At 48.4% G+C, this 20,061-nt stretch overlaps 1 protein-coding gene across 3 annotated transcripts in view; it reads right to left on the bottom strand.

The window, feature by feature from the left end:
• The window catches only part of MYO5B (myosin VB), a 338,275-nt gene that overhangs the window by 107,727 nt on the left and 210,487 nt on the right, over positions 1–20,061 (bottom strand). For all 3 annotated transcript variants that reach the window (XM_042961933.1, XM_042961932.1, XM_042961931.1), the window contains 3 exons: positions 14,991–15,256; positions 4,413–4,494; positions 3,808–3,948 (listed from right to left, as the gene is read on the bottom strand). In XM_042961933.1, the coding sequence (XP_042817867.1) occupies positions 3,808–3,948; positions 4,413–4,494; positions 14,991–15,256 (489 nt within the window). The remainder of the gene's footprint in view (positions 1–3,807; positions 3,949–4,412; positions 4,495–14,990; positions 15,257–20,061) is intronic.

Consider the following 20,061-nt stretch of genomic DNA (forward strand, 5'->3'; position numbering starts at 1 on the left):
AGGCAGCTCTTCCAAGAGCGGGTCCCTAAAACAAAAGAATCCTACCCACTCAGGGCAGAGCCTGCCTCTTGCCTCAGCATGGCCCTGAGGGTCCCTAACACTGACTGTCCAAACAGAGTGTCTGTAGTGTCACTTGTAAGAACTGCTTCCAGGGGTTATCATTTCCAGAAAGTTCCTACCGATGCCAAGTTTCAGTTAGGAAGAAACACATGCTGACCTCTCCTATCCCCTCAGCCCTAACTAGTTGGTTCCACCAAGAGGGAGGGAACAATGACTGAGGTTCTGCCAAGAGGGAGGGCAGGGAATGCTCAGTCTGAATGTGGCTTATGTCGTGCGGCCCTCAAGCCCCACAGCAGCCTTGGAGAGCACTGGGAATGGCAGGGTTTTGTTAAAAGCAGCCTGGAAATAACCATTTCCCATCAGCAAACACCCTGTGTCCTGACCCCTTGGTTACTGAGGAGCAGCTGTAGTCTGTGGCTTGGTCTGGGGCTGATTATGAATCCACGGCTGCAGGAAGGCTTTTTCCACCTGAAGGAAGCCTGGGTGCTTCACTGTGCTCTCCATGAGCCCCCTGTGCAGCCATGGGCACCCCTCACAGGCTCTGGGGAGAGCCCCCCGTGTGCTGCTCCTGCAGATCTGCGGCTACCCCATCTCCATATTTCTAATTTAGATCCCAGCTCACTGGCTCTGCCTGATGCAGTGTCTCTTCTCCAGGAAACCTGATTTTCCCAGCGGCTGCTTTTATACCACGAGTCCAATCCTTCATTTGGCTTTGTGTCCTTTCATATGGGGGTCATAGAACCCAATTCCTCACGGTGCAATCTCACTATTCTTTCTCATTCTGTACAGCGTGAGTGATAGCGGAGGGAAGGAACATGTCTGGGACAGTCCCACAGGACAGTCCCGAGGGACGCCAAGTCACCTGGTCTTGGCCAACTCCAAGGGGACATCCTACCCCGCCCAGGCTCAGAGCCAGCAGCACTTCCGAAAGGTGCAGCAGGCCTATTTCGTAAAGGTAGGTTCATTGTGGTAGGATTTCCCTACAGGAAAACATGCCCTTTTTAAGGGTCTGGTTCCAGGAGTTCTGACAAAGGTGACACCTGTCGGTGCAAAAGCTACCTACTACCAGCAGCTACATCAGACTGCCCTGAATCGCTCTCAACTCCCAGAGCAATTAAATCTGGGAGGAAAAGATTTCCACACTGGGGTTTTTGCATGACTCTTTAATTTGGTGTTCATCTGGCCTGCCTTGCTCTGCCCACGCCCTCAGCAGCCAGTGAGGTTCCAAAATGTCCCAAGGGCAGCGTCACCCCCTCAACACCAGCTTGACTGGCTGGAAATCCAGGTTTTCCTCAGACGCACCCCTCCACAAAGCCTCGGCGACAAGGAAGCTATGAGACCTAAGAGAATGGCATGCTTTCTATGCCAATAACCCATTCCCTTGATTCTGTTTAGCCGTCACTCTGCTGCCCTTGGGTTGTGGTCTAGGCCTCCTCCAGCCTGCTCTGGAACTGCCCTGCCCGGCCCCCACCCCCACACACTCAGGCCCAGCCCCTCAGAACACAAGCCTGTCCCCCTTTTCATCCTTTCTGGCCAGCAGGGAGAACCCTTCCTCCTCTCCCAAGACCTGACATACGGCAGGTGCATAATGCATTCTGGGTGTCTGACAGAATATAGGGGCAGGAATCAGAGGCGGATGCAATCTTAAACCGAAATCACCTAATTTTATAAATCTGACCTGGAGAGAAGGCTCCACAGAACATTAAGGCAGAGATCATCCACACAGAGTCAGATTTTCCATTAGCTTCTCAGAAGTCAAACGGATTCCAACACGGATATTCCAAAGTGCAGGGATTTGGGGAGGTTACCTTCCCAATTGTCTAACGTGGTTTGCAGCTCGGGCCCCCTGCGACCACTCTGGTAACCACCTGCTCCCCAGCCCGCACTTCTCCGGCTTCCCCTTACCCCCTGGACAGCAGTCTGAGGTCCCTGTACCTGTGTTCCTGCCACTCTCACCGGACATTCCCAAGACATGTTCCCTTGGGCAGTGGCACCTCTCAGATCCCCAAACCAGAAGCCAAAACAAACCTGCAAGGGGCTCCCATTTTGCCTGCTAAAGGTAGGACAAATCACTGAAAATCAGACGCAGCTGCTTGATTCACAGAATCCATCATCCTGAAACATTAAGCCTTTTTCTGAGAGGTGTGTGTACACAAGGAGGGAGAGACCATGTGCCAGGGATATACGGTATCGTTAGCATTCCATCACAGAACTAGGTGAAGCCCCTGAAGTAAGCTACCTGTGCTTACTTTGCTTATTCAAAGATATACATCTTTGAATTCACGTGACTCCTCAGGGCCTCGTATGGCCTTACCCTTCAGCACCGGGGAAGGGAGTGAAGGGCCGGAGACCTGGAGCCAGGGCCTGGGAAGCTAGACCGGGCTGGACAACAAGGACATGGTGTTGCCGGTGGGGTGGGGGTGGGAGGAGGTGGTTACTGATAGGAGCACACAAGGAAGCAGAGGAGGGGAGCACGGTCCCAGTGTGTGTCAAAGGGAGCTGTTGGCCGTGGACACTGAACCCAGAAAGCACACTGGGCTTGGCACTGAGCTTGGAGCCTGCTTAAGATTCTCTCTCCCCCCTGCTTGCGTGCACTCTCTAAAATTAAAAAAAAAATAAGAGAATCTTTAAAACAAACATAAAGGGCCGCTGGGGTGGCTAAGCTGGTTGGGTATCCAGCTTCAGCTCAGGACATGATCTCGCAGTGAGTTCGAACCCCATGTAGGGTTCTGTGCTGACAGCTCAGAGCCTGGAGCCTGCTTTGGACTCTGTCTCCCTCTCTCTCTGCTCCTCCCCTTCTCACTCTCTCTCTCTCAAAATAAGAAAACATTAAAAAATTAAAAAGTAAAAATTAATAAAGATGCACAAACTGGATTTCAGCATATTTCACTCTGTCTTCTACTTTTCTGTTAACCATTCCTTTTCATCATCAAAGGCAATGAAACTGCAGGAGCACTTTTCTGGAAGGGAAACACCTCATCCTCCAAACCATCAAACTGCACCCAATCCTTCACAGGCAAGACACGTGAGACCAGAAAGTAAAATCAACTGGGTTTTTCCCTCGCAATACCAAGCGTCGTGTGGTTTCCACCCCTTTTTGGTTAGTTTCCACTGTTGGAGGAATGGGGATACATTTACCCTCTTGTCGGCAAACTTCAAACCAGGCAAAGTTCTGAAGATCATCAGATCCAAACCTACTAAACTCACAGAGCAGGAAAACAAAGGCCAAAGAAGTTAGGTGACTAAAAAAAGTCAGATACCCCTGGCTCCACATTTCCAAGGTTGCTTGGTTCTCCCCATGCTAGCAACTCAGAACACTCCTGTCCTACGAAGTAGAATCCACAAAAAGCTAGATCAGGAAGAATCTATGGTCCCCATCTGCCACCAAGCATCAGGTGGTGGGCGGGCTCTTGACCCTCACTGTCCCTTCTCTGGGGATGCCTGTCTAGAGGTTGGGGTTTTCTCTCCGCACCTAGGCTATCTGCAGCACCAAATCCAGACCACGATTATATCGTGCCAGTCCATACCATCCAGTCTCTGCCAAAAGAGGTACACACTCACCAACACAGTTACCTTCTAGCATGTAGACCGGACACCAAGGTTTCTCTCAGCACACTAAAGGTGGGCTAATAGCAAAAAGAATTCCACTTTGAGGCCTCACATGCTCCCTTGTACCACACAGCTGTCCCCTGCATCTCCTCCGAGCCTGGAACTGAACTAATACAATGAGCGCATCATCAGTTGTACCTTACACTCTTCATCCAACAGGTCCAAGATGCCCAGTTTAGCTTCTATGAGGTCAATACAAGGTTGGTTATCGTAAAAATCAATCAAGGTCCAAGGTATCTGCTCCTTCATATATTCTTCTTGCTCTAGTTTGAACACGTGCTAGGAGAAGAAGTGAAAAGGTCAAAGTTAGTGAACTACAGGCACATCCTGATGTCCATCTCCCCTCAAGTTCAACCATGTGAGTTTAGAGTCCCAGACATGGCAACAGAAAAGGAAAGCTCAGTTAGGTGATCCCCATTCCCCTGGGAACCCTTCTCTAGAATATTCTAGTAATCAACCGGCTTGCAATTCAGCAAATACCCTAGAAGCCCAGGGTCAGGGGGTGTAGGCGGCAAAACCAAGGGAAGGATCATTTACCCTCTCAACCCCACTGCCCCATTCAGATCTCCTCCCAAGCGACATGAAGCGCCTCCGCAAAGTTGGAGCAGCATCAAGAAACCAAGAGAAGGTTGGGGCAGAGCTAGAGCCGGTTGACCCCAGGCGGAGGAGAAGTGCCCCAGGCCATTGCTCCCAGGGAGAGAGGTGTCCCCACCTGGACACCCTGGGTCAGGAGCTGAGCCTACCGAGTTGAACTGCTGCTGTAGCTTCTCGTTCGCATAGTTGATACAGAACTGTTCAAAGCTGTTCACCTCAAATGTCTCAAACCTGCAGAATGAAGACAGAGGAGAACAGAGACACATTCCTCTTACAGAAGCAATCACTAGGACTTCCAACAAGGCCACCCTCATCTCTTCTCTCCCGCCGATCCAGTCCCACCCTTAACTCCAGCACAGAAGTCCCTTGAGCCTGGGAGGGGGCACTCCACCCAAAGGGTTGCTTTGTTCCAAAACACACAAAGGCCCCTCATAGGCTGGCAGTGTTCCCCTCACCCCACACAAGTCAATCACGATTTACACGAATCCCTTATTATAGGACGTTTTGCCTCTTCTTCCAACTTTTAGCTGCTATCAATGCTGTGACAAATATTGTATATACATCTTTGAATTCATGATTCTTTTGGTAGGATGACATCATCCTAGACGAATCACGTCAGAATATGGTTTCTTAAAAGGTAGAAGAAAATTGACTTCCAGAAAGCTGGAACCAATTTTTGTTATCCCCCCACATCCACCCAATGGGTGAAAGCATCTTCTTGTCCTAATACTGGTTAAGGATGTTTTGTTTCTCTGATTCATTTTCATGGAGTTTGAGTTTACAAACAATTGAGAAATGACAGTCAGATGTGCATCTCATTGAACCTGCAGGAGAGCGGAGAAAAACTGATCTGGGGGAAGTAAGCTGGTGGTGACCAAGTAATGAAAAGGATCGAAAGACACTATGGGAGGTAAACACGAGGGGGCCACAAGTGACCAATGGGGCATGCAGCCGAGATTCACCTGCACAGCTGAATGGATGCAGTAAAGCTCACCAAGCCAGATGGGGCGAGCGAGATCAGCAGCTTTAGCTGCAAACGAGCAGGGCCGTCATGCCCACTGGGCAAGATCACTGGGCCGAGGCAGTGGAGAAGCAGAAATGTAGGCGGAAGAGGGGCCTTTTTTCATTCACACCACTGGCTGAATGAGCGCCTACTGAGCATTTGGCCCCAACAGCTTCATAAGTTCTCATTCACTCAGCACCGGCAACTACCAAGAGCTAGGGTTTATTACTCCAAATAATACAAGCTGGAGAGATTAAATAATGTGCTCCAAGTCAGGGTCCATATGTGCAAGAGCCAGTATTTGAACCCAGGGAGTGAGGTCTGAGGCCACATTCTTAGAGAAAAGTTTCATTAAGAAAGAGAGAGGGGCGTCTGTGTGGCTCAGGTCATGATCTTGCAGTTCATAGTGAGTTTGAGTGCTGCATTGGGCTCACTGCTGTCAGCGTGGAGCCACGGCTTTGAATCCTCTGTCCCCTCCACACACACCCCCCCCTCCCCTGCTCACTCTCTCAAAAAACCAACTAAAAAAAAAAAAAAAAAAAAAAAAAAAAAAAGATCAGGGAAGGGCAGTGGACTTGGGAATATCAATGAGGAACCCTGGGTGGGAGAGGGCACAGGCTTCAGCCTCCCCCATAACCTTAAATCTGTACTCCCTCATTCTTCAGTATGGACAACTTTCTTGATCTTAAAATTATGCCAGTCCTCTCAAATAGACTGTACTCCCTAATGACCAATCCCAAATAGAAATGTCAGAGCTGCTTCTGGTGAGGGTGGTGCCTGCTGTTATTAGAGAAGTAGCATGCAATACGGAATAAATGCATCAGACACCCAACAGGGCCATGTCAGTGTCCAGGCTTCTCCTACTTCTTGCACCCACCTTCCCCGCCAAGGTTTAAGATGTGGAGAAGTAAAAACTCATTTTTTTAAAACTTTGTTTTGAGAGAGAGAGTACACAAGCATAGGGGAGCAGCAGCGAGAGAGAGAGAGAGAGAGAGAGAGAGAGAGAGAGAGAGAGAGAGAGAGGGGGAGGGAGGGAGGGAGGGAGGGAGGGAGAGGGAGAAGGAGGGAGGGAATCCCAAGCAGGCTCTGTGCTGTCAGTGCAAAGCCGGACATGGTGCTCGAACTGATGAACTGTGAGATCATGAACTGAGCTGAAATCAAGAGTCAGACACTCAACCCACTCAGCCACCGAGGCACCCCAAAAAGTCATTTTGAGATCAAAGGAATCAACTGTTTGGAGACAACCACATTAAAAAGCAGCCCTTGGTCATGCCCACATAGGAAAAATAATTGTAAGCTAATAAAACAAGATCAAAGATGCTGAGTCCAGGTAGGAGCTGCACTCCAGGTGGTGGCGGGCAGGGGGGGGCACTGAGTCTGCCAGTTGTCATGCTGCATTGGGGCCCTCTCGGTCCACATGATCTTATACATGGAGTTCTGTCATTTAGAACCTCATTCTCTGCTCCCCCCCCCAAACCCAAGACAGGTTGCTGACACTGGCAAACCCCCCAAGGAAACTTAATAAAACCTAGGAAGATAAAAAAGCCACCCTAGCAAATGGCCAGATAATAGCAATTGGGTGTACTTGGAGGGCTTGTACTGAGCCCCACAGATAAAGGATTTCAATATGTGCCACTTGTCATTTTTTAAAGGTTTATGTTGGTAGCGCTCCACTAAGAATATTCTCATTAATTTAAGATGGCCTAAAATTAGCTCCTAATTTCCCTATTTTAAGATGTTATCTAGTAACAATTCCTCTGCCGTCTAGTGTAATTACTGTAATGCCTGCTGAAGGGCCAGAGATGAATGAGGGGTGTAGGTAGCTTGGAAAATGTTTAAGATAACTGACCTCAGAAAGCCATAGTCAGGGAGATAGGGCAGCTTCTCTGCAATAGAATTATCTCAGTAGTAATTCTTCCCATCAACAGAGATGATTTTTTAAAATAAACACAATGGATCAATTCATAGCTCACAATATTAAACTGTCACAAAGAAATTTATATACTAGAGTGAACTGGATTCCTCCTGTAAAATCAATGTTGAGAACACTTAGACTAGAATCCTTGGGTGGGAGGAAGGTCAAAACACAGACAACGACTTGATGCAGAGATCCAAGATCTGTATTCGTGGTGGTACAACCGTTGCCCCCTCCTTCACTTTCCTATCCCCAAAGCGTAGACGAGGATAGAATTTCCTTCTCCTTTTGCTCCAAGTTCAGGGTGTGGGAAGGGTCACAAATGTCTCTCAAAAGAAGGTAGTGTCTGTCTGAAAGTGAAACTGCGATAAAAAGAAGTCAACCAGTCCCTCTGAGTTAATTATCAACCTCCACAAACCTCTCACTCCAGGGCAGAGGCAACGTAAAGCTTCGAAGACTGGGAAATAGTTCTTCCCCTGGAGAATGGCTCAAAGGAACTAAATTCCTTACCTCAGTCTCATCTCTTCTACCAAGACCACACTCTACCCTTCTAGCGAAGGCCGAATGACAAGATAGGAGTTATACGTTGGATATGGAGGGGGTCTTCCAAGGAATGATTATTAAAAGCCAGACAAGTCCCGTCAAGGTCTCTTTCCCTCCTGAAGCCCAAGAAACCTCCCAAAGGCACCCCGGGGTCTGTTAGCGAGGCCAGCCCTGCACTTGAACTCAGCCCATGTGCTTTGCTGTGACTAGATGCCCCCATGCAGAACTTGACCTTCAGGGAGAGCACAGTCCTAGTCACTGTTCACATCCCGAGGCCAAGAACAGTTACTCTTCTGAAGGACCTATGTCTTTTTTAGTTTGCATTGTGCTCCAATTCCCTGCCTCCTCTCTGTGCCGGGAACCGTGGTGTGGGACCAAAAAATTCCCACCAGATGGGAATCCTCTCCCAGGCCATCAGTCAACTGTCTCCAGAACTGTACAGGCTGCAAGCAGGAGCAAGCCGTGGTTCCTACCCAAAAGAGCTATCAGGAAGACCACAGGAACCCAGTGTATGAAGCCTCCCAAGGAACAGAGATTTCATGTGCCATAACTTTAACGGAGGGTGAGGTCACAGAGGTGATGGCATGGACAGAGAGAACGGTCACTTTATCTGAGCCCCAAGAGTATGTATAGGTGTCTGGCTCCAGGCGAACCCCCAAGAGCTAGGTCAGAGAAATTCTGCGAGATTGAGATTGACTTTAGTGCGATCTGAGTTATAAGGCTCTCCTGGGAGACTCAGAGATTCCAGCGCAAACCCAATGGCTTCAGGGGTCTGCTAGGCCTGAGAGTACTGTTTACCCTGAAAAGGACATGGCCAGCGGTCTTCTGGGCTGCCCAAGTCTGGTCCACTGTTCACAGGCTGGAAGGAAAATGCCCCTGACTTTCCCTCCTCCATTCTCTGTGAAACCTTTTCATACAGGTCAGAGAAGAGCTGGGTAGTCTTCACTGAGTAACTAAATTGAGATTATAAAAATCGAGTCTATTTTGAAGAGACCAAGAAAACAAAATTCCCATTAAAATGAAGGCAAACAGTGGGCAGAAGAAATTTCCTTACAACAGATCATTAAAGGCAACCTACTGATAGGAAATATTTGCAAATCACATTTCTGATAAGGGGTGAATATGCAGACTATACCAAGACTCTTACAGTTCACCAAGCAGCAAGTAACTCAAAAAACACGCAAAGGACTTGAACATTTTCCCAAAGATACATGAATGGCCAAGAAGCCTATGAAAAATGATCAACATCACTAATAACTACAGGAATGCAAATCAAAACCACAGTGAGAGATTACCTCATACCTATTAGGATAGTTCTGAGCAAAACCACAATAACACGTGTTGTCAAGGATGCAGAGAAACTGGAACCCATGTGCTCTACTGATAGAGATGCAAACTGCTGCAGCCACTATGGAAAACAATCTGGAGGTTCCTCAAAAAATTAAAAGAATTGTCATGTGATCCAGCAATCCGACTTCTGGCTATATGTCCAAAAGAATTAAAAGAAGAGCTATTTGCACACCCCTGTTTGCTGCAGCATTGTTCATAATAGCCCAGAGCTCAAAGAAACCCAAAGATCCATCAGCAGAAGAATGGGTAAGTAAAATGTGGTCTGTACACACAATGGAGCATTATTCAGCTTCCAAGAAGGAAATTCTGTCACAGCCTGCAGCATGGATGAGCCTTGAGGACATTACACTAAGTAACTTAAGCCGGTCACAAAAAGACAAATGTTATAGGGTTCCACTTACATAGGTATCTAAAGTAGTCACATTCACAGAAACAAAGAGGGGTGGTGGTTGCCAGGGGCTGCCAGGAGAGAAAGGGAGTGGTTCAGTGGGTGTGGAGTTTCATTTTCCAATGGGCAAGAGCTCTGAGTTCTGTTGCGCAACAACGTGAATATACTTAATTGATAGCGCTGAACCATATACTTAAAAATGGTTACAAATGTAAGTTCTATGTTAGGTACTTTTCCAGCTGTAATTTAAAAAAATTATTTTTAAAAACGTATCATTAAAAAGGACTAACTAGACCTGAGTGCTAACTTAAAGTTAGGAAACACGGCAACAAACACAGGAAGTAATGTGAGGACTTTGAGAAGGATAGAAAATCCCCGCAAACCTCATTTCCTGCTTCCTGGGGCCTACCCACTCCCATCTCCTCTGCTCCTCAGCATTAAGCATTCATCTATACACTCTGCCTTGCTCCCCAAGTCTCCTAGGCCAACTGTCCTCTCGTCAAGAAGGAGCCGGCCACAGCCAAAGCCCCTGCCACCTTGGCATTTGGAAGGCTCAAGTCCAAGACGAATAAATGCATTTTCCCCAAATTGAAGCCATCTATTTCTTTTTGCCTCAGAGGAGAGGAATGAAGGATTACAATTACAATTATTCAAACCTGTAGAGGCAAACGCTGGTTAATGTAACATGAAAAGGAAACCCCTGGCCTGGGAAGAAACACCCGCGGGCAGCTTCACAGATCCTCAGTTAAAGGAAAGAGCTGGTCTCAGGGTGGCTAAATTGCCTGCTCTGCACTTTTTGGAGCTGAGGTGGGGGAGCAGGTCGTGGGGAAGCCATCCCTCTGCCAGGGCACTGCTTGTCGTGTCGGGAAACGTTCAGGAGAGTCTGAGAGACTCACCTCTGACTGGGGGGCTCACAATAACTGTGGTGGAAGCAGCTGAGGCCCATGCCATTTATTTCGGGGTTCACAGCCTTTTCTACAGTCCGAACTACCAGTTGGAACACCACGATGAGGGGAGATGCCCCTGTGTGACGCTGGCTAAGTCCACTGTTTCCTTATACACAAAGGAGTGTCCACTCTGGCTGCTGATTCTATAGTAACACTAAACGTTTACAGAAATTTCTGGAGTGGCTCACCCACACCACAGAACTCTTTTCAGGTGTTCTTACAATGAGCTTGACTGGGGAGTCAACCTTAAATAGCAGCCACAGTCCACCTGGGGACAGTTATCCCACTAATTGCAAATTAGTGTCTACTAGTTGGGGAGGCAAAGGCAATTCCACTCTCATTTGCTAGCTTTGGCGCATTTGTAACCTGATTTAGGAGGAGCTAATTCCCGGGTTGCTTGGGTGGCTCAGTTAAGTATCCCACTTCAGCTCAGGTCATGATCTCACACAGTTCGTGAGTTCCAGCCCTGTGTGGGGCTGTGTGCTGACAGCTCAGAGCCTGGAGCCTGCTTCGGATTCTGTGTCTCCCTCTCTCTCTGCCCCTCCCCCCACTCACTGTGCCTCTCATGCTCTCTCTCAAAAATAAACATTAAAAATAAAGGAGATAATTCCTTTCTTCTTATTGAATGGGGTTTAATCCTTCCCATTCTTTCTAGCTTCCACCTGCCACCCTGCTGGCCCACAGATGACAAGCAATACAACAATCCAAGACTTGAGGTCATCCCAAGGGCATCTTCTAGGGCTGAGAAACAATGAGACCATGGTTTCAGAGATGGTCCCTCTCTTCAGTGTTTGGTAGTGAGGGATTTGGGTAGAAAACTCAGTGTTGGCGTTTTCTGATGCCATGGAGGATGAAAAGCTCCTTAGGATCACATCCCATAGTTACGTTATAAATAAACCCTCAGGACTGGAATAGGTTTGGAATGGGGGGTGGTTGGAGGAGACAACAAGCAGTGGAATGTCCAGTGACACACCTACTTTCAGAAGACAGAAAAATGGCCACGTTGGAAAAAAAAAAAAAAAAAAAAAGAAAAAAAGATCCAGTGCCTTTCTGGAAGGTGTCTGAAGTTCCAAAGGAAAGGAGACAGACACCACAGACTTACACCAAACGTTGTCATTTTGTTTCCCGGATGAAGAAATGTCGTCACTGACCTGATGGATCAGAAACAGGACCTCCAAGGTCCAAGTGACCTGCTTTCCTGTGGTGGTTTTTGGTTTTGACCTCCTAAGAGTTCTTTAGATACCCATTGGCCAGAAAAGAGCCTCGGCCGGTGTCAATTTCTACAGTAATTTCTCGGCAGACTACAACTGCTGAGGTGCATGCTTATTTACATTCGGGGAATGTCTCTAAGTGCTTTCTTGGCAACAAATGGCCCAGATAGATATAGCCAGCCTGTTAAGTCTGAACCTACCCCATGTCTCAGTTGCCATCTTGAACTCTACCTATATAGGACATGAACGCAGTACTACGCTGAGCATCTGGAGGAATATGGCATTCTGTCTCTGCAAGAGCAGAGTGAATGGCTTTGCAAATAGGACCACTTTGTGGCAGAGTCTGCAAAAGGAAATTAGCTCCTGAGAAAGAACAAGGATTTAAAAAAGAAAAGAGGGGCACCTGGGTGGCTTAGTCAGTTAAGCGTCCGATTTCAGCTCAGGATGAGTTCGAGCCCCACGTCAGGCTCTGTGCTGACAGCTCAGAGCCTGCTTCAGATTCTGTGTCTCCCTCTCTCTCTGCCCCTCCCCTGCTCATACTCTATCTCTGCCTCAAAAATAAAAAAATTTAAAAAATATATAAAAAAAGAGAAAAGAAAACAGATTAGCATATCTGAAGGAAGCACAAAGGGTAGGAAACTTTCCCCACTGGGACCTTACTCTCACTGGAAAGCTGTCAGATGTTCCCAGAGGAACCCACGGTCACTCCAAGAGGGGGATGGCATTCCCAGGATTCTCACCCCACCACGGTCAAATCTACCTCTCCAACCACAAGCAAGCCTTCTCTGAAATCTATTTCTTCCCTTGGGGCAGTGACAGGACCTTAGAACAGACTCAATTACAAGAAGTAAATGGCAAATATAAGCACAAAATGCCAGCTTGAATGAGCCCAGCCAGCAGAATCTCTAGACCCAGCAGCATGACACCCCACCAATGAGCAAAGCCTTTCACTGTCACCGTGAATCCCAGGGAAGGGATGACCATCTATGTAAAAGCCACACACCGCTAAGATAGTAACCAAAACAGAGCTGAGTGCCAGTAGCACCAAAGTCACAATATTAAAACAAAAAAAGAAAGTTTTCTTTCTTTAGTTTTGAGAGGGGGTGACAGGCAGAGAGAGAGGGAGGCAGAGAATTCCAAGCAGGTTCCACACTGTCAGCATGGAGCCCGACATGGGCCTTGAACTCATGAACTGTGAGACGGTGATCTGAGCTGAAAACCAAGAGTCGAACACTTAACCGACTGAGCCACCCAGGCACCCCCCTCGAGTCACAGTATTACGTGCTATTCACAACATTGAGTCTACATGTTAGTCTTCCCAGATCAAAAACTCAGTAAAATTAGATTCCTGCCTAGGTTTAAGGGAATCAGGTCAAATGCTGCAGCCTGAGTTTCTCTGGGTCTTACCTTAAAAGGGAACACTAAAGGTCAGTTTTTCTGGGGGAAACCCAATTACCTGAAAATACTCACGACGGAGAGAGTAACAGAATTACTGACAGCCAAGAGGTATGCTCCCAGGGTACAGAGACTGTCCTGTGCTCTCCACAGAGCAACTCGAGCACAAAGCAGGCACTCAGCTGGCCAGGAGAAGGGGTGGCCTGCACAGGGGTGTTCAGCTAAAACCCTCAAGTGCCCTGGAGCAGACACATCCTCCTTCCGACTCTTGGGTGAAGCTCCACTGTTTACTCATTCTTTGAATGAGCTTTTTTCACGCTTTGCTTTTTCCTACTGCTAGTGCTCATGTTCCCAAAGGTGCCTCCCTACCTCCCATATTTTACTCCCTCCCTTTAAAAGACCCAGTTCAGGGGTGCCTGGGTGGCTCAGTCGGTTAGGCATCTGTCTTCAGCTCAGGTCATGATCTCTCCAGGAGTTCGAGCCCCGTGTCGGGGGCTCTGTGCTGACAGCTCAGAGCCTGGAGCCTGCTTCGGATACTGTGTCTCCCCTCTCTCTGCCCCTCCCCTGCTCATGCTCTGTCTCTGTCTCAAAATAAATAAAAACGTTTAAAAATTTTTTTAAAAGACCAGTTCAGACCTCACCTTTCACATTAAGCTTTCCCTAATGGTACCAATAAGTGTGCCTACTCCTGCCTTGAAACTCACCCAACACCAAGTGTCCAAATCCCCCAACGGACTCTGCTACAATTTCTTCTGTTGCCTCTTGTATTACATAACTCAGGCATGTGACTTAACTCTTCAGCAGGAGGCCTTTGTGATGCTAAAAAAATCAAGTTTCCTTCTTCCATTTCCTCTACACTATGCAACATGGTTTGATTTGAAAGCCAACAATGAACAAGGGCGACAGAGATGTAAGTAGGACAGCCTGTCCTCACAGGGGCAAGTGGCCACTTCTAGGAGATTCTCCTTTACTACAGCCTCAACATAAGGCAAATCCCAGCTCATCAGCCGACTAAGCAGTTGCTTCCACCACAGCGTTCCTGTTCTTACAACTCTGCACTTCCGTGTGTCTCAATTTCTATTTTAAGATAGAAGTCATGACTTCTAGGATATAAAGATCCAGGAGGATTCAACCTATTATTAGCTTAAAGAGGGCAAGGCACTGATCATAAAAGATGTTCAAGGGAGGTTGCAAACCAGTACATATAATTTCAAACACCTCTAGAAGGATCTGGAAGGAACCTCAAAGAGACTATGGCTCAACTCTTCATTTTAAGCTATGGAAATAAAAGACCAGAAAGGGGCTGTGATCTGTAGAGAACCATCCAGTGAGCTGGTGACAGCTGTGAGTTACAATACTCATCTCCTGAGGCCTAGTCAAGTAGACTTTCCACTGTGCCATGCTGCCTTTCCCTGCAAAACACACAGTTATAAACAACAGTTTTTGCCATTAGGCTCGAAGTCTGAAAGGAAGAGAAATCTCAAGAATGACCACATGTGAGTCTTACAGTGCTGGAAAAAATCATGGTAGTACAATAACCATCTAGACAGGTCATATAGGGAATGAGCTCAAAGGGTAGATTTGAATCAAACAGCTTAAGTTCGTAGTAGCTTCCAGTCCAATGTTGGGTGAGATACTTCCCTCTCTTGGCCTGTTTCTCAGTTGTGAAGAAAGGCGACTACGTGGTTTCTCAATGGGAAAGCTACTGGGGTTCTGACAGGGTCTGTTCTTCCTTAAAACCATCCCTCCGTATTGCAGGACACCTAGCATCCCTGACCTGAGGCCACTAGGTGCCAGTAGAGACCCCAGTCACTGTGACAACCAAAAAAAATGCTTTCCTACATTTCACACTCTCCTGGGTTGAGAATGCCAGGGGCTTGGGGAGCACGACAAGGCCCCCTGCCAACTCTGAAATGCCGGCAGGAAGACACTAACAACCATCAGGTAGAGTGTAGGAGGATGTGTGCAGGCCTACCCATAGATGTCCAGGACGCCAATGAAGGAGTGTTGCTTGAGAGGCGTGTGCAGGGCCTTGTTGATGTGCTCCACAATCCAGCCGAACAGCTGGGCATAGATGTGCTTGGCTAGGGCATTGCGGGCATTGACCACCTGCTGCAGGGACATAGTCTTGACGTAGGTCTCTGAGGTGGTGACCAGCTTTCGATGGCATAGCCAGTGCTCCATCTGACTGTGCTCCACCCCTAGCAGTCGGCAGAAGCTGTTCAAGTGTTCATCCTGAGGCTGGAAGAGACACGGGAGACGGTTTCAGGAGGGGAATGGAGAGCAAACCCGCCACCACGCCCTCTCCCTTAGGACAGAATGAGCCCACCCAGCACGGTGGGGCCATGTTTCTCCCAGCCACAGCACCGGCGGACTCACACGCTCTCATACGGATGAGCAGAGGGACAGGCGGAGCCCAGAAAATGTTGCTCAAACTCATTATTACACCAAATTATCAGGGCTGTAAAAAACAAAAGCTTTCTCAACTTTTCCTATGCCCTCCCCTCCACGGCCAGCCAGCTGCCTAGTGACAGGCAGGAGAGAATCTGGGAGCAAAGGGAGTAGAATGAGAATTGATAATTTAGGGACAGATAATCCAGTAAGGAGCCAGAAGACAGCAGTAACTGTACAAAGAAGTGCACACAGAATCACAGTGAACGTTTAGTTTCCATCCACAGAGTCCCACCTGCAGTGCTGAACCCACAGCCCAAAAAGAAGCCCTCATGTGCAGGCACTGCCCTTGACCAGCACCTGGTCTAACAGCTGCCTTAGCCTCAGTGACATTAAGCAACACATACTTGATGCTATCCCTTATTACTATTTTTGAGAGGGAAAGATGGAGACGCAGAGAGAGAGAGAGGAAGACACAGGATCTGAAGCAGGCTCCAGGCTTTGAGCTGTCAGCACAGAGCCCGATGCGGGGCTCAAACCCACAAACTGTGAGATCATGACCTGAGCCGAAGTCGAACGCCCAACCGACTGAGCCACTTGGGGGCTCCGCTTGGTGTTTTACTCTTAAAGTACTTGCTGCCTCGGGGAAAAAAAAAAGCCAATCAAGGTGGAAAGCTAGGACAAGCGGCAAGAATACAGAACTGTGACCTGAGAAGAACAGCCCACTTGGAACATGGTTAAGCGGTACCACCACCCTTTTAGAGCTGGAGGAAAAACTAGGAATTCCTGGAGATGAAGTCCCTTTCCTACAGAGTGAGGCAGCGCATTTCCCAGAGACTTGCCCAGGGTGCCTTCTACCCAGCGAACCCAGCTGCCTCTGATCTGGACACTCACTTACCCAAAGTCCCAATCAGAGCACTTGGCCTTCGGGTCCCTGATAAACACATCACCCACAGGTCTGGTCTTATTACACCCAGTAAGTCAGATACTCCTTGCTTTTCACAGAGGGCACCCCACGAAAAATCCTGTTCTTTGCTCTCTCACCTAAATCCTCTCCCTGGGAAAGCTGATAACCCCGCCAGGAGCCTGCTGGATTGCTTATTAACTCAGGCAGAAAGGGAATCCTTTAGAACATGATGTGCCACCTTCTATAATGACCTTACATTGCTCGTGGGACTCATTTTCTAATGAGGCTGCTTTGTAGGATTTAAATGAGACTTTACGTGTTCAGCAAAAATTAACGCAGATAACTGTACCATTTCCCCGGGCCATTTTTTTTTCCTCCTACAGATATTTAAAATCCATCTAGCCAAAACAAACCCGATTACAAATTAGAATGTCAGAGTAGGAACGAACTTCCACAAGTCAGTAAGGCCACCTTTTCTCCAAAACGCGGTCTGTGGAGCAATAGTTCCAAAGCACACTAATTGGCTTCACCTAACCAGAGGGACGGCACCAGGTGAGACACAGCTGGACTCCTTGGTTAACGTACCCCGAAAGCACCAAGAGACCTATTTTATGCAGCATTTCCTGAACTTAACTGACCAAAGAACCCTTATTTTCTTAAGAAATTGCCCAGGGCTAAGCTTTGGGGGAAAATTCCTTGGGCACCATCATTCTAACCCAATCCCCCTTATTTTTCAGGTGAAGAAAAATGAGGGGAACGGAAGCCTATCTGGCCGTGGCCCAGAGCTCCTGATCTAGCCAGCGGGGTGGGCACGCAGAGGCCCTGTCTTCTCACTCAGCAGGTGGGGCTGCTGCGGCCACCTCTCCAGGCCAACCCCATTTCTCTATGCAGCAGCCTGTGCCTGCCTTCCTTCTCCCCCAGACAGAAAGCCACATGTAGCCGCATTAAATGCGTAGGGACCACTTGGCAAGCAACAGGTTCAGAGGTGGAAAGAGTCCAACCTCTTAATCTGACCTGCTTCCAAGAAATTCTTAATTGCTAGGCATAGCACTGCAGCTGGATTCCCTGACATGTACATGGCCTGCTGGCAGCAAACATGACTGCCCAAGGCCTGCTCGCTGGTTCCCTAGCCTCCCTGGCACCTCCCAGGTGAAGGCAGTGGAGAAAGAACCACGAGTTCTGGAATGGTTTGATCACCGCCTCGGGACAGGTTCCCATCTGCTGCAGCGGGATGTGGCTTGCCCCTCTATTACCCCTTCTGACTGTTGATTAAAGGTGCTAAGTGAGACTGATTTAACATCATGCAATTACATTTAAGCTTAATTAAATGGTGCCAAATCCATTAAAAACAGCCAGCATCATAGGTAGATTAGGTTTTGTGGGCCCATATTGCCAAATTCAAAAAACAAATTGCCGCTGGTGTCCAAGTAATTGCATGCTGTTGCCTCTCCAGGGTAACTCTGGCCGTCATGGAACACATTTTTATGCTTTGATTAAAAACTACCGAGCAGAAGGCATACTGCGTACGGACAGACAGCCTTTCCAGGAGGCAGCCCACCCCACGCACCTGAGGAATAGACCCAAATCCATCTGAGACAGACGTGCACTAGTGGAGCACTTCCTGAGCATGTACTGCCTGCCCAGCACTGCGCTAGGTGCTGCCGGGGACATCAGCATGGGGAGGACAGCCTCAGCTCAAGGTGGGCTGGAAGGCACAGGGCTGGCAGTGGTACAGGGGACACACGGGCTGGGGCCCAACGTGGCCCTGTCATTAACTGTTATGATCTCTCTGGGCCTTAGTTTTTCCAACCCTGTTAAGTGACAGGGTTACCCAGAAAGCCCACTCTGGTTCCAACAACAAGGATAACCGGCAAGAACTCAATCACACGTGAGCCCTGGGCTAAGGTAGCTCATGTCGGTTGCACTGTGCACATAAGGAAGCAGACTTAGAAGCGTTAACTATCAGTAAGTGGCAGAACCAGGATTTAACACCCTGGCAGTCCTGACTCAGAGCTCTCACAACGTGTTCTCCACACAGCCTCTAATTGGAGGACAATGAAAGACCAAGTAACTGTGCTCAAAAACCTGACTTCCTGTTAGCTCTAAGAGATAGGTATCCCAGCTTCTACCTGTCAGACTTCCTCCCACCTCCCCTCCATAACTGTATCCTCCATCCACCCTTCTCCAAGTGTAAGCCTCGGTATCCCCACCTTCCTGCAGTGTTTACAGAAACACTCAGCAGGTGCCAACATGTGTCAAGTTGGAAAAGAGAACACATCAGACACGGCCCTGGAGTTTAGTCGGGGAAACCAGCATTGATCAAATAGCCAATCAGGCACCTACCAAGTGCTGGGCACCATCCTGGGTGGTAGAGATACAATAATTAAGAAACAGTAGCTGCCTTTGTAGATTGTGGACTCCCTCAAGGGAGAGAGACATGCGGCAAACCACCCCACGGAAAATGCAAAATTGCAACCATGCTAGGCACCATGCGGAACAGGTACAGATGCTGTAGAAATCCATGATGGGGGAGGAGGGTAGTGTTGAGAACGTGTGTCACCTTTCCTGTACCTCACCAACCCAAACCAGGAGTTTCTCAAAGCAAATGTTTCTAGTATCAGCTGTCCCGGACACCAGGACATACACAGCTGCCCTAAGAAACCAAGGGGCATTTACTGGGGTATGTGAGTGGGTTAGGCACAGACCCCTTAATTTTTTTTTTTTTTTTTTAATGTTTATTCATTTCTGAGGGACAGAATGAGAGAGAGTGCAAGTAGGGAAGGGCAGAGAGAGAGGGAGACACAGAATTCGAAGCAGGCTCCAGGCTCTGAGCTGTTGCACAGAGCCAATGAGGGGCTCAAACCCATGAACTGCGAGATCATGACCTGAGCTGAAGTTGGACGCTTAACCGACTGAGCCACCCAGGCACCGACCCCTTATGCCTTCCTCACAAGGAAAAAGACATGGGAGCAATAGTTCACTGGCCTGAAGGCCTCAGTCTCGGGGAGTGCTTGGCTCGCACTGGGGGCCCATTCCCCACACTGCCAAGGCACAGGGCCTCCTTGCATCGCCCAGGTGCTCTCAGCACCATCGCTGCCAACCTCACTGCCCACCCACCCAACATACACACCCCAATGTCACAGTGACACCCCGATGGTCACCTGACACTGCTCAAGCTCCAACGTTCCCTCCTTTCAAACTGAGCCCAGGTGCATGAGCCTCAAAGCTCTCGCTAGAGAGCATGGAATCTAAGCTAAAGAGCTTAGATTCCATGCTAAGGATGGTGGCAGCCTTGATGGGCCCAGGAGACCTCCCACCCCCAAGACCATTTCTCTTTCAGGGAAAACGTATGGGGCAGTGGGGAGGGGATGCCAAATGCCAACTACAGTTCAGGTCTTCCTCTCTCTAAAGACAGGGCCAATTTCAACTTCTGATAAGCCCTAACTCCAAGCAAACAGCAGGAAATAAGTATTTGTTCAATTGAAAAAGCATCAGGTGTGAGTGGCATGGACACATGCCCACATTTGTATTCTATAGTATTGTCTTTCTGTCTTTTCCCAAGATCCAGGTTTCTAAACTCTACATCCTTGGGAACAAGAATTATACTTTGTATCTCCCCAAGACTTAGCCGCTAAGGGGCTGAGGAAAGGTCTATAATCAACAGTTGCAGATTCACTTATTAAGAGGAGAGACTAGACTGACCCAAATACCAGAGCGCACACCCCAGCTGCTGTCTCTAGGACCGCAC

Source organism: Panthera tigris, chromosome D3, assembly GCF_018350195.1.
Source record: "Panthera tigris isolate Pti1 chromosome D3, P.tigris_Pti1_mat1.1, whole genome shotgun sequence".
NCBI classification, from domain to species: Eukaryota; Metazoa; Chordata; class Mammalia; order Carnivora; family Felidae; genus Panthera; species Panthera tigris.